This window comes from Hippocampus comes, unplaced genomic scaffold (genome assembly GCF_001891065.2).
Source record: "Hippocampus comes isolate QL1 unplaced genomic scaffold, H_comes_QL1_v1.1 scaffold2, whole genome shotgun sequence".
NCBI lineage: Eukaryota > Metazoa > Chordata > Actinopteri > Syngnathiformes > Syngnathidae > Hippocampus > Hippocampus comes.
Window position 1 is genome coordinate 1,255,304 of NW_017805139.1, and position 13,800 is coordinate 1,269,103.

At 42.9% G+C, this 13,800-nt stretch overlaps 1 protein-coding gene across 12 annotated transcripts in view; it reads left to right on the forward strand.

Moving 5' to 3' along the window:
• tjp1a (tight junction protein 1a) overlaps window positions 1–13,725 on the forward strand; it is a 116,131-nt gene extending 102,406 nt beyond the window's left edge. For 6 of the 12 annotated variants that reach the window (XM_019867289.1, XM_019867288.1, XM_019867290.1 and 3 more), the window contains 11 exons: window positions 521–871; window positions 1,740–1,979; window positions 3,030–3,836; window positions 5,136–5,218; window positions 5,407–5,583; window positions 6,298–6,404; window positions 6,577–6,836; window positions 7,433–7,578; window positions 7,667–7,887; window positions 10,073–10,216; window positions 12,313–13,725. In XM_019867289.1, the coding sequence (XP_019722848.1) occupies window positions 521–871; window positions 1,740–1,979; window positions 3,030–3,836; window positions 5,136–5,218; window positions 5,407–5,583; window positions 6,298–6,404; window positions 6,577–6,836; window positions 7,433–7,578; window positions 7,667–7,887; window positions 10,073–10,216; window positions 12,313–12,407 (2,631 nt within the window). In that variant the 3' untranslated portion in view covers window positions 12,408–13,725. The remainder of the gene's footprint in view (window positions 1–520; window positions 872–1,739; window positions 1,980–3,029; window positions 3,837–5,135; window positions 5,219–5,406; window positions 5,584–6,297; window positions 6,405–6,576; window positions 6,837–7,432; window positions 7,579–7,666; window positions 7,888–10,072; window positions 10,217–12,312) is intronic. The other 6 variants (XM_019867299.1, XM_019867292.1, XM_019867295.1 and 3 more) reach the window with 4 other exon arrangements.
• The last annotated feature ends 75 nt before the right edge of the window (window positions 13,726–13,800 follow it).

Below are 13,800 nucleotides of genomic sequence, written 5' to 3' on the forward strand. Positions count from 1 at the left end.
AGTGCATTACTATATTTTTCAATACCAATTACTTGTTAAAGTTTGTACAATCAGTGGGATCAGTTGCAATGCATATATGTGAATGATAAAATTAAATTGCACTTTTGTCGAAGGAAATGTAAGGTGCTTCATGAAATGTTTTTTAAAAGATATGTTCATTAAATTTCAACATTTTCCTAATGTTCTTGAGCTTCTTTATACGAAAACAAAGGAAAGACATATTGTTTTGGTTATTTATAGCAAAGTACGGTATCATTTTAATGGTCCGGCCCACTTGACATCTACCGAGGCCGTATGTGGCCCACCATGTGAAATGAGTTTGACACCCCTGTTCTATAGTGTAATGTAGTGTAGTAGTTTGGCACCTATTGCCAAAACAGATGAAAGCAGTGCTGCCAGTTCCGAATGACATCGTGACTAACTGAACTGAACTGCACTGCTTGAAATAAATGTGATGTCCACCTTGAATGTCTCCTTCTTCATATTGCTGAAAACTCTTTGCTGCCACTTCATGTCACAGGCTGATGGGGCAGCAGAGGATGATCTGGATATCCATGATGACCGTCTGTCCTACCTGTCGGCACCAGGCAGTGAGTATTCCATGTACAGCACCGACAGCCGCCACACCTCTGACTATGACGACACGGACACGGAGGGCGGAGCCTACACCGACCAGGAGCTAGACGAAACGCTGAATGACGATGTGGGCCCTCCAACGGGGCCTGCCATCACCCGCTCCTCTGAGCCTGTCCGCGAAGACCCGCCCGTTATCCAGGAGCCACCTGGCTACGCTGGTTACCAACACGCGTTGCAGTCGGACCCCCTGAACCGCATCGACCCAGCTGGTTTCAAGGCCCCGGCGCCGCAGCAGGTAGCGTTTCTGAGAGCTGTGCGTCTCCCCTGTTGTCTGGAGGACGTGGTGTGCGTTAGAAGGGTGTTCTGGAGGCGCTATTGAAGGCTCATGATTATTCTTACAGATATTGTGTGCTGTTATTGTGCCAATGCAATATCAGTGTGAAAGTCTAACCTTTGCTGGTCAAGTATTTATCGCCATACAATACAATACAAATTACCTCTACAGGAGTTATTTAACCCGGTGTGTGTTGACTAATCTTTGTGTGTGTTACATTTTAAAACCATAGAACTTAATACGCACTTTTCCTCTTGTATTCTGTATGACCAAGACAAGAGTTGTCCTATCTGTATGACTGTTGCTGATTTCACTGGGAAATCAAGCATATATTTGTCCACTTGTCTGTAACATAACAGTACTCACCTCTGTGCACTTCCTACTCTTGTTACACTTGTGTTTGGGACTGTGTTGATACCGGAAAGTATTGTGTGCATGTTGACCCAAAAAAAAAAAAACGTGTAAAAGTGTAAATCCAACATTGCTGTGAAATGTATTTAGCACAGATTTCCAAATCGGAGTGTTTGTCATTACGGTATCTGTTAATAAGCATAAAAAGGGACAAGGAGATCTTACTGTATTGTTATCATAGAATTAAAGCCAAATTAGTGTATTCTGACATTGAAAATGTGTCCTAATTCCTAACATGGCGTGCTGTTCGTTGATCAACCGCCACAACTAAGTGTGTGGAGGCAAGGTGATTGGCTGTGTGACTCAGTGTAAGCTGTAAAGCACACATACGGAGCAGTCTGTTGACAACACTAACACTTGTTTGCACTGCACAGTAGTGTCAGCACGTGTTATTAAACATTTTTGAACCACTTCACAGAAAGCAGAAGCCACTGCCATCCCTAGCAACCCCCAGCTCCCTGAGCCCCTGGCTGAGACAGTGACCCCTGCCGTAAAAACTGTAGGGGGCCCGAGCCCCGGCGAGGCTCCTGGAGCTCACCACAGGCTACCAAGCCCCAACCCAGAGGCTGGCTCACTAAAGAGGCCCACGCCTGAGCTAGCCCCTGAGAGTGTCACCTCAGAAACAAGACAGTCTGGACTGGCCGGTTCAGAATCAAAGGTATCCAACTGACCTGCCTCTGGATGCTCCGTGACCGGGCCCAGCTCAGCTCGATGTGACTCGACTGACCGCCTGTGCTGCCGCTGCTGCCTGTCTACCTGCCTACTTCCTGCTGCTGCGCTTTTTTTGTCTCTACTTTTTGAACCCCCCACGCCTCCCCCCCGCATGTCTGCTGACCACAGTGCTCCCCCAGAGGACATAGTTTTATGTGTGTGAGAGTGTGTGTGTATTTACATTTGTGCATGTGTGAGCAAATGCTGGTGAGCAACAGTGAGTGTGGAAGTGTTAGCTGACGCAGTGAATGTCTCGCAGCACTCGCTGTTGTTAAACCTCTTTGCATGGCCACTAGAAGTAGATCTCTGTGCTGTATTTTCCCAATGCTGACAAAACAGAGCCTTTGTTTTTGTAAAAGTAGCTGTTAATTTTCCAACCAATGCATCTGCATCTTGAGTGTCGAAAGCCACAATCCTGTCATAAAAGCTCGGCGCGAGAGACCTCAGATTTTGCTGGAAAATTAACAGTTGCTTCTTGAATAGCCGGTTTGGAAGTATGTTTGCGTAATGTGCAAGTTATGTTCAAGGTTATTGTAAGACAGTGGGTGTCATTTTTCTAAATGATATCAAATAGTTGCAAAATCAATCCAAATTGGTCTGTAACAACTGCAAATATTATCCAGCGTCAATCGTGTTAAATGATCAAACATCCGAATGGTCAGAAAATGCTTCAGGCAAAAATGTATCCCATTGTTTTGTAGTATATTATTTTGTTTGCTATATCAATTTAATTTCCTACAATCAATGTTTCATTTGAAAATACAGTGTTTTGGTGATTTCTGTTTTATTGTATTATCTGACTAGTAACCCCTCCCTCTCAGTTTCTCTATTGCAGGTCTTTCCCCACTCGTTTCCTCTTCTGTAATTAATTTCACAGAGTGATTTTAATATTTTCAGTTACTTCATCCTTTCATATCTTTTTATATTATCTTGTTCAGTGTGTTGGTTGGTGGATCCTGTGATGCTGCTAACCTTATTCATTGTTGTGTATTTATAGATGTTTCAAAAGGATCCATACAGCCCAGACAGCACAGGGAGACCTGGTCCTGGACTGAAACCTGGCAATTATAACCCCCAGCAGGGCTATCACCCGGATCAGCAGCCATACAGAGATTATGACCACCCTCCTAGTCGGTTTGATGTCAGTGGTGGCGGTGGTTATGTAGAACCAAAATACCGAAACTATGACTCTCCGCCCTTTGAGAACAGTGTGCCTCACTATGACCAGCAACAGTGGAACCCCTACGGCCAGACAACCTCTACTGCCAACTCCCAGGGCTACGATCAACGCCTGCCATACAGCGATGGCCTCGACCCTCAGTACACCCCTCCACTCCGCTTCGACGAGCCTCCACCTCAGCAGGGATTCGACGGACGGCCTCGCTATGGGAAACCCACAGTTCCGGGGCCTGCCCGCTACGATGACCCGCCACCCCTTTCTCCAGACCTGCACTATAATCAGGATTCTCAACTGACTTCACACTCTCCGGCTGCCCGCTCCCCCAGTGGCCAACGGCCTACCTACAACCAGGGACAAACACAGCACGTCAAAGGCTACAAACCCCAGCAGTATGACTCTGCTCCTGTAAACTCTGACAACAGCCTCACATCCCCCCCAAAATCAGAGGTCACCACATTTTCCCCTCTGGACACTTCAAAGCTTAATACTGCCAGAAAGGAGTTACACGAGGATGACCCCGCCATGCAACCACAGTCGGTCCTAACAAGAGTCAAGATGTTCGAAAACAAACGTTCCGTGTCTGTGGACCGAGCCAGAGATACAGCGGATCCATCTGGGAACAAGGTTAACCTTTTGGCTTTCCATTGATTAATAATAGTTGGGAACAATTTAAAGGAAAAAAAATTGGTTCAGTTAGATTTTTATACTGATTAAAACTGTAGTAATGTTTTCCTAGCACGTCAAAAAAAAAAAAAAAATTCTCCACACCTTACCAGATAAGCAAAATTCCACTAATTAGCTGTAGTAAGATGTGCCAGCCTCTTCCCATTGGAGTCATCGACAGCTAGGTGGCAACTTGTTTGTGCGGTCACAATTGAGTGCAATGAAAGGTGTGTGGAGCTCTCAATAAGTCAGTACTATAAAGATCTGCAAACAGAAAGCTAGCATAGTAGGAAATTAGAGGATCAATGCTGGCTTTTCCTGGGCATAACGTTTCAAGTTCTATTTTGTTTTATGCTGGTTTTATTTATTTATTTTTTTTAATTGAGCCCTCCCTCGCCACTATAACCAGTGAGTTGGCCAATTCGTAGTGTGGTTTAAGTGAAATGTGCAGGGAGTGTTAACAATCCCTTACGAAGTGCTCTCGATTAGCGTTGGGCGACGCTTACATTTCAGATCGGTTATGGTGATTGATCTTAGGCGCGACGGTCATTGGATAAAAGTAGTGATCGGGGAGTCAGGAATGAGGACTGCGTTCATAGTCATTCACATTGTCTATACCGTAATCATTACAGAGGGACCTACCAAGGTCATGTATACAATGCTCTGGATGATACTAAAATTGGTTTGATAAACTGAAATCTTTGTGTCTGATAAATATGCAAAGAACACAGAAATCAGGGGGCAAATATTTTTCATGGCACTATAGTGTTCAAAGCTTCTAACGATGCCACCTGAGTGTTTTATTTACATACATAAACATTTAATAGTTTTTAAGAAAATGGGGATCCCATAGCTCAAGAACTTAAAATGATCAGTTTTGGATTCCACACTCAAAAATTGGTTCAATACAGCTGGCAGACCGGACTCAACAAAAAATGTGCTCCCAAGTGCAGTTAATAGGGGATGTCACAATATCGTAAGATTAAATTTGCCACAATATCGTCGTTCTCATTTAACAAGATTAAAAGCAGCACATCTCCTTTGACAAACATCACTTTTTTTTATTTTTACACTATCGTGGGCTTTTTTTTTTATATCGCCAACCCCCAGAACATGTTGATTATTATCGTATCGTGACGTTGGGATATCATTACATACCTAGTAATTAAGTTAAGTAAGCTTGGTAGTTCCTGCTGATATGGGAACATTTACTATGCCAAATATACAAATGAAACATATCCTTTTTCTTTGTTACCATAGGCCGCAGATTTGCCCTTGAAAGCAGGAGGAATCATCCCAAAAGCTAATTCTTTGAGTAACCTGGACTCAGACAAGAGCTTTAGGTAAGCTTTTGTTTTGTTGTTTTTTTTTTTTTTTTTTTCACACTTGGGCTCGTATCAATTTCAGGAAAATGACTGAAAGACATTTGTTGATTAATTGTTATGCCCAATTTGACAAATTTTGATAATTCCTTGCACGACCATGTCTTCATTGCACTGTGATGGACTAGCGGCATTGTTTACCCATTTAGAGTCCCAGAGCCTCAGAAGCCTCAGTCCAAAGCGGCTGATGACATTGTGCGTTCCAACCATTATGACCCAGATGAGGATGAGGACTACTACAGGAAACAGCTCTCTTACTTTGACAGGCTGCAGACTGGCCCTGCCAAACCCCAAGCTCAAGCACAAACAATGCACACCTTCTCCAGGTAATTCTCAAAGTTGCACTGTGATTTTGACACGGCACCAGATTTACTGGCAGTTCCTATAGCGGATATACCGTAAAGTCCACCTATATGGAAGAAACTGTCACGTGTGTATTCTCATAAGACTGGAATTTCAGGAGTTTGAATTTGTAAAAATGTGTAAAATAAATGGATTGTTGGAGCGCCTTTTGGTAATTTTAAAACTGCAGTAAAAAAATCCAACTCAATTAGCATTTTTTTGCTAGGTTTTGTTGTCTTTTTCTTGGAGGTGTGAATGTCTCATTTTAATGTCATATTGAATGAAGGTATTTTATTACAGGCTTCTGTATCCACTCTGTTTCCTAAGCCTGTATCCCACTGAGGCGCAAACGTTTGTGACTTTGCGAAAGCAGCGAATATTGGTTCCTCATCAGGGTTCGTTCAAGGTTGTAAATGTTTGCCAACAGTTTTAATGCTTGTTATTGTTGCAAGGAAATTTCGAACGTGTTCAAAAAGACAAGGAACACTGTTGGTAAGCATTAAAACTGCTGCCGAACGTCTTGGCGACCTTCATCGGTACCCTGATGAAAAATCAATATCCACTACTCTCACAAACATTCGCCGCTCAGTGGGATACTGGCTTTAAACCCAGATATCCTTTTGACTTTCAATCTCCATTTTTCCATCCAACTTGAATTGTTGTTAATGTTTTTGATTGTTTTCTTCTTGTGCTTACAGAACAGAATCAGTGGAGAAACCAAATGCAGCAGAGAAAAGATATGAACCAGTACCCCAGTTGACACCCTCTCTGCCACCAGCCACACTTCCCAAGCCCTCAACTGAAGGTGGTAACATAATGCTGAATAGTTTTGTGTACAAAAAACACATGTATATATAAGATAAGATAAGATAAGAAAACCTTTATTAGTCTCGCAATGGAGAAATTCCCAATACACAGCAGCAAAGTTATGTATTTACAAATGAATTCTGAAGTTAATGCCAATAACTGGCCCTCAGCCCAGCCTCCTTCCCGAGAGGACACTGTCCACAGCAACTTCCTGCCTCACAAAAGTTTCCCTGAGAAGTCGCCAATGAATGGCACGAGTGAAAAGCTTCCGAAAACTGTCACCAGCGGCGGGGCTCCACCAGCATCTAGCTACAACCGCTATGTGCCCAAACCCTTCACAACCTCTGCAAGGCCTTTCGAACGCAAGTTTGAGAGTCCTAAATTCAACCACAACCTTCTGCCCAATGACAAGCCTGATATGGCCACAAAAGTAAGTAGTGTTTGAACAGGTGTTGGCACACCTAATGTTGTGGCTGGTGTGTATAATGTTCAAGTGAACTCAGCCAGTGGAATGCCGACTCACTCAGCAAATGTGAACTCAAATTAACTAATTGGGGTCCCTTGACAGAATCATGTCACAGGCACTTTATTAACCCTTTCATGCACCAATAATGATAACGTGTAACATGATAAGATGTCCACTGTGGTAATCTCTGTCCATGAAAGGGTTAAGACCTTTGGGACCTATTTTAATCTGTGGTCGAATGTAGTGGCTCGCTCTTCTGAATTCTGTGCATGTAGTATGGATTCCCTTTCCACTCGGTGTGAAAGTGCATGTCAATGACCCCTGTGATTGACTGGCGCAAACAGTACAGAATTTAGTCCATCTTTTGTGTGGCCAATCAAGCTACTCTCCATGACCCTGAATGTTCGATTTATGGGTGGATGGAAATTGGCATATGTTACTTACTAAAATGTGGATTTGTATGCATGAAATAACGTTCTATACAAGTAGCTGTGTTTGTTGAGGAAACATTGTATGTATCCGGTTTCAGGGAAGTAATATGTCAATTTTCTTTTGAACAGGGTCAGAGTGCAAGCCCAGTGAAGCCCTCCCAGTCCCAAACCACAGACCATGACAGTGGCCTGGATACATTCACTCGAACAATGGACCATCGCTCCAAGTATCAGCACAATAATATCAATGCGGTGCCCAAAGCCATTCCTGTGAGGTAACTAATCGCGTTATCCACGAATGAAATCGAATGCATTCTATCGGAGACAAATATGTGCGGTGTCGTGAACATTGTTGCTTTGCAGCCCCACTGCCCTGGACGATGATGAGGATGAGGATGAGGGCCACACAGTGGTCGCCACTGCTCGAGGTGTCTTCAACAGCAACGGTGGCGTGCTGAGCTCCATTGAGACGGGTGTCAGCATTATCATCCCTCAGGGCGCCATTCCTGAAGGCATAGAGCAGGAGATCTACTTCAAGGTCTGCCGAGATAACAGCATCCTGCCTCCACTTGACAAAGAGAAAGGTAAGACTATCACAAAACGGCACCACTATGATGATATGGTAAAGTCATTCATCACATTCTTGCGCTTTATACATTCTCTCTCTTTTCATCTTTGCATTGTTCCCAAAACTGCACCATGCTGCCTCACTGACAAGGTCATACATAGTCATATGACAGAACCCAAAACAGTCACCAGTGTATTAGCAATTAGTTGGTATGCCTCTTCCTCTCAATGCTCCTTGTGAGTGGAGCACAAAGAGCTCGAAGTGAATCCTCACTGTTGACGGGACGAGAGACCAAGCCCTTCTGTGAATAGAGAAATCGTGTGACTGATTGGCGCCTCCCCGCTCCCTTCCTTGACAGGGGTTTGTAATTGTAAATGGAGAGAATCATGAAACGTCAACCTCATTCATCTAGCACAGTGGTTCTTAACCTGGGTTCGATCGAACCCTAGGGGTTCGGTGAATCAGTCTCAGGGGTTCGACAGAGCCTCTGCCATGGAGGTTTAGACCACCGGACTCAACATGTCAATTACCTGTAGTTATGACACACCCGCTTGACCATCACTGGCTGGTTCATTTTGTGCACAATTAAAAAACGTATACTTTATAGTTCTACTAATTGTTTACTTTTTTTCTGTTTTTAATAAATTTGTTTGCAAAAAACCATATTTTTATTTTTCACTAATGATGGGGTTCGGTGAATGTGCATATTGACTGGTTGGGTTCGGTACCTCTAACAAGGTTAAGGACCACTGATCTAGCATGTTAACGATCATGAACCCATGGTACCTAAATGTTTTATTTAGTCGTTAAATTATTAAAACACAAGTGAACCACTTTCTCAATGCGGCTTTGCAATAGTATAAGCTAGCATACTCGCCGAAATAACACATTAGCAAAAAACTGAAGGAAAATCACAAATGGGCAAACAAATATGTGCACTAGAACTGTGGACACTGATTGCACCTCCATGCCGACATCAAACTACTAGTAGGTGCTGATGCACCTCCATGCCGACATCAAACTACTAGTAGGTGCTGAGGGTGGGGGTTTACGTAATTTCGGACGACACTTCTTGTACATGTGCAGGTGCTTTTGGTACCTAACCGCCACTCCCTGGCCAATGGTGGTAATGCACCAGAAGTATTCTCCCACAGCCTAAAGGAAGTCAGCATATATGTGGAGCGGGGATTTCGGGTTTCCAGTTGGAGCTCTAATTTTAAGACATACAAGTTGCACCTGAGTATTAGTTGCAGGATCCGCTAAACCAGTGTTTTTCAACCCGTGTGCCGTGGCACGCTGGTGTGCCGCGAGACATTGTCAGGTGTGCCGCGGGAAAATATCCAATTTGTATGCCTGTGCGGTCTTTCGCCCAGAAAGTAATTATGTAGTACCCTCCCATACCGCTAGGGAGCAGCAACAGCTAGCCAATTGCCTTGTGTTTCGACGAGAGACAAGCGAATTTGTGACGCATGAATGCAGGACAACGGTGAAACAATAAATATGAAAGATGATAAAATGCTGTTTTCTTTGTGTTCATTTGATTCCAATTCAAGCTGTTATAACGTCATTCTTCAATGTTAAAAACGGTTATAGTAACAATATAACACGTCAATTGGTAAAATAAGCGCGGGGGGTCACATTTTTAGCTAGTGGTGTGCCGCGAGATTTTCTTTCAATGAAAGAAGTGTGCCTTGGCTCAAAAAAGTTTGAAAAACACTGCGCTAAACTATGAAAAAATGGTGATTTATCATCCAAAAGGACTTGTGTCCCAAAAGGTGGAAACATCTGAGACCTAGCAAAGTAGGGTCAGCAAAAAGTTAAAATATTGCGTTGCGGGGTACTTTTTTCATTTTAACCAGTACAATGGATGTTATTTTATTCAATTGCTGCATTACCCCAAATAGTTGATGATTACTTGCTTCCTTCACTGGTGCAGAGGTTCACCTGCTTGGCACATTTAGCTGCCTGCCAATGGGACCTGCAATCAATCAATCTATCAGTATGCCATTGTTTGATGCAGCCTCTCTTTCTCTTGTACCTTTCTGTTCGAAATAAGCAAAGTTAACATTTGTCTTCTGACATCTGAGACATTATATTCTAATTGTGAAAAAAAGAAGAAATCTTGGGTGAATTCTGTTTTAATTGATGGTTTTAGTTTCTGATGGTGTGATGTTTTTTTTTTTCTGTTCTGTCATTTTCAGGAGAGACTTTGCTGAGCCCTCTGGTGATGTGTGGACCTCACGGCCTCAAGTTTTTGAAGCCTGTGGAGCTGCGCTTACCTCACTGTGCGTCAATGACCCCTGATGGTTGGTCTTTTGCTCTAAAATCCTCCGACTCCTCGTCGGGTATGCTGTGCTCTCTCAGTTCTTCTGGGGTCATTTGGGCTGGCTCTGTGACTATTTGACTGTTGTGGCTCACCTGAATCATTTTCCTCTAGTTGTGATTTTTTTTATTTCCTTCCAATGTGTTGGTAAAAGAATCAGTCCATGGGAAAATACTGTAAATCTGCCCTTTGTATGTCATTTACATTGAACAGTGGCTATGGTTTAATCTATTTCACTATTTCTCATTCATTTTCACTCATTTCCAAATGGCCTCTTTGTGATTTTTCACATCAAAACCCGTTTTCATTATTTTCATTCATTGGATGCACTCTTCCCCTTGACATACATTAAGGCCAGTCTTATGAGAACCAGTACAAGAGCTATAGTAAAAATTGTGCAATAATGCAAACATTAATAATCACTCTGATTTATTATTATCATGATCTATAATTCAATTTTTAGTCGTCTATGTTTCAGTCAAAATCCTTGTATTTCTGTAGCTGTTGTAATGGATCTTATTAGGTCTACCTATTTTTGTGGCCTTCATTGTACATCAATCTCACTTAAAAATACCCTGTGTATTTCACCAGAGTGTGTGTGTGTGTGTGTGTGTGTGTGTGTGTGTGTGTGTGTGTGTGTGTGTGTGCGCGCGCGCTAATATACATATTGTAATTGTACATCCTGTAAATGTGTTGTTGTTTCTTCCCTCTCACACTGCCACCCAAATCCTTGCCGGTAAAACGGCTTTTATATAGGTCTCTTTATTGACACCCTGACCAGTCCAATTAAATTTTATGCCCAGATCGCACATGACCCTAATGAGGATAAACATTATAGAAAATAAATGTCTGTATATGTGATGTGGTTACAATCGGACTAGGGAAGTCCTCCCTTGGACAATTTTGTTGACTGCAGTTGATGTTCGTGCCTTTTTCCACGACACTTGTCATCGTCAAAGAAGACTCAAATGTGATATTAGGTCCTGAATGTGCAGGAGCAAAACTATAGCATAAAAAAAAAGTTAAAAGCTCAACTCCTGCAAAGAAATCAAAAGATCAGAGAGGGACTTATTTCCTCATGCCTTCAAGAAGAGTGGTAATTTTGGCCGTTGTTAGGATTAGCAGTTAATTAGCCTCATTTTAAGAATGAGAAATGGCAGGCTGAATGAGATGCCGGCTCTTTCCATTGTTGGGCTGAAAAGGAGGAGGATTATCAGGCTGCGTGCTAATCCTCTTATTGCGAGGCAAGGCCGCTCTCCGGCCTGCTCCTGTCCCCTCTGCGACTTTCTTTTTACATCGTGTCCCCACTACTCTCCTCCTTCTTAATAGCGCTCTGCGGCTAATGGATGCTCCTCCTTCGAGGACGCCTTATTCTCTGATCACACTCGGAGGGTTTTGGTTTGTTTATTTGCCATATCTAATTAATTTAGGAGTGCGGGCGGATTGCATGAGCATCTCTCGCTGATTCACGACTACGACTACAGATGTTCATGTTGTCATTGAGAGGTGGTTATGAACTTTAGTTTTTCTTCTTTTGCTATTTAAACTGTCCCAAGATGTTTTACTGACCTGTACTGTATGTACTTTGTAGTTTGCTTTCACTTGCTAGCGCTTCAGCTCCGATGTTTCTTTCGCTCTGCATCTTCAGCCAACTTGCCTGAGAACTTGGTCTGGTTGTGGTTATTGTGACAATTAGCACCACCTTTGGGTAACAAGAGAGGCAGAAATGCCAAACGCCACAGACACTTGCAGAAATAGACGATAGATCATTCAGGATGACTCCCCCCCCCCCCCCCCCGTTTTTTTTTTTCTCACTGCACATTTACTGTACATCCCTCATAGTGATTGAGGTGAGACTGAGGACATCCATGAAGGATGAAATGACTCGCCGGTGTTTGGATGTAGGCCACTGTCTTGTTCTCTCCAAGCATAGCTGGCAGGCAAGAGATGCAATCAGGCCCCGCAGATCCACTCAAGTAGTTGATGCATTCATATTACAGTTGTTGTTCCATACAACCAACCCCGAAGAGGGAGTGCTTATGTCGCCATTACAGTTTAATTGAACCTAAAAGACTGTTATCACTCACCATCTGCTCCATCTGTTCCTTTTCCTCTCAGGTGACCCCAAAAACTGGCAGAACAAGTCTCTCCCTGGAGACCCCAACTACCTGGTGGGAGCCAACTGTGTTTCTGTGCTCATCGACCACTTTTAAATGTGGGGATTGGGGGGTCAGAGTGACGTTACAGAATATGCATCCACAGTGGATAAAGCAGGACACACACCCACACAAACACACGCTCTCCCACACACGCGTTGACAGCTGCACTCTCCGACTCCCGATGGCGGCGTGAAGAAGATCCAGTCGGCGCTGTTTACGGCCAGGCACTGAAGATAGAAACTTTTTCCCCTCAAATGAAGTCTCGATGAAGTGAAACCACTGATGCATGCCCCACGCCCCTGCTACTAAGGATTAACGCTCTATATCCAATGAAGTTTTTACATGAGTATACATGAATGGATTGTTTTCCAATTTGCGCCACCAGCGAACATATTTTACAAACCAGTGTCGGTGTATTTATGCTATATATGCAAGCGGTATATATAGTAGTCTAGATAAAACGTATTTAGTCCTGAATTCAACCTCCTTTGTTAGTTTTACAGTTCAGGCGACTGAATATAAATATGTAGCCGCATTCTTACACTTGGAGGGAATCTGATGAAGGTATGAGTCTCAGATGAGACAGTTGAAGGTCAGCTGGATCTAATAGCCAAGCAGCGCACTTGAACCTTTATTCTTCCTCGGTTACGCCTTTTTTTTTCTCTTTCTTTCTTTCTTCCGGTGAGATCTTTGTAGCTTGAGTTGTTTGCTCGCTCCTTCCAGCCTGAGGGAGATCTATGCATGTTGTCCTACTCAGGTCCAGTGGCCTCCTTAGTTGCTTCCTCACCTTTCTTTCTGGTCTTCTCTTTTTGCACTCGTGCATTCAAACACAATAAGCAGTGATGCCTTATCTGCAGATCATTCACCTCTTTTCGGGACGAAAAACAATAATTTATGATGAGTACATGTCTAGTGTTGTTGGGTCTGCCATTTTTGTTCACCCAGTGTAAAAGCAATCTTGGGTTCAGCACACAGTAACGGTTGCGAGAGGATAACAGATGCCTGTTGGTCTTTTATCTCCTATGCATTACTTCTAAAAACAAAACGGAAGAAGATGAGGAACAGTGGCTGTAAATAATGCGAGCATATTGCCTTGGTTCTTTTGTTTGTAAATGAACATTTTTTTGTAAGTCTTTCTTTTTGTATAAAATGTAGCGAAAACATGTTTTCAAAAGTGGAAGAGAAACATGGAAACATGATTTATCTTTGTATTCTGGATTATACCCTCGAGCCTTGAAACGTTGAACCTGACAGGAATACAGGACACGTTTTCTACCAACATATTCATGTTAAGTTACCGTCAGAAATTGTCTTTTTATGGCTACATAAGGATCAGGAAAGTGCTTGAGCTGACAAACTTTTTTTTTTTTTTTTTTTTTTTTTTTTAAAAACAAAAGAGGAATGAATGTTTGGTCACGTCCGTGGTTCCCGGGCTTTTTTGCAGGCA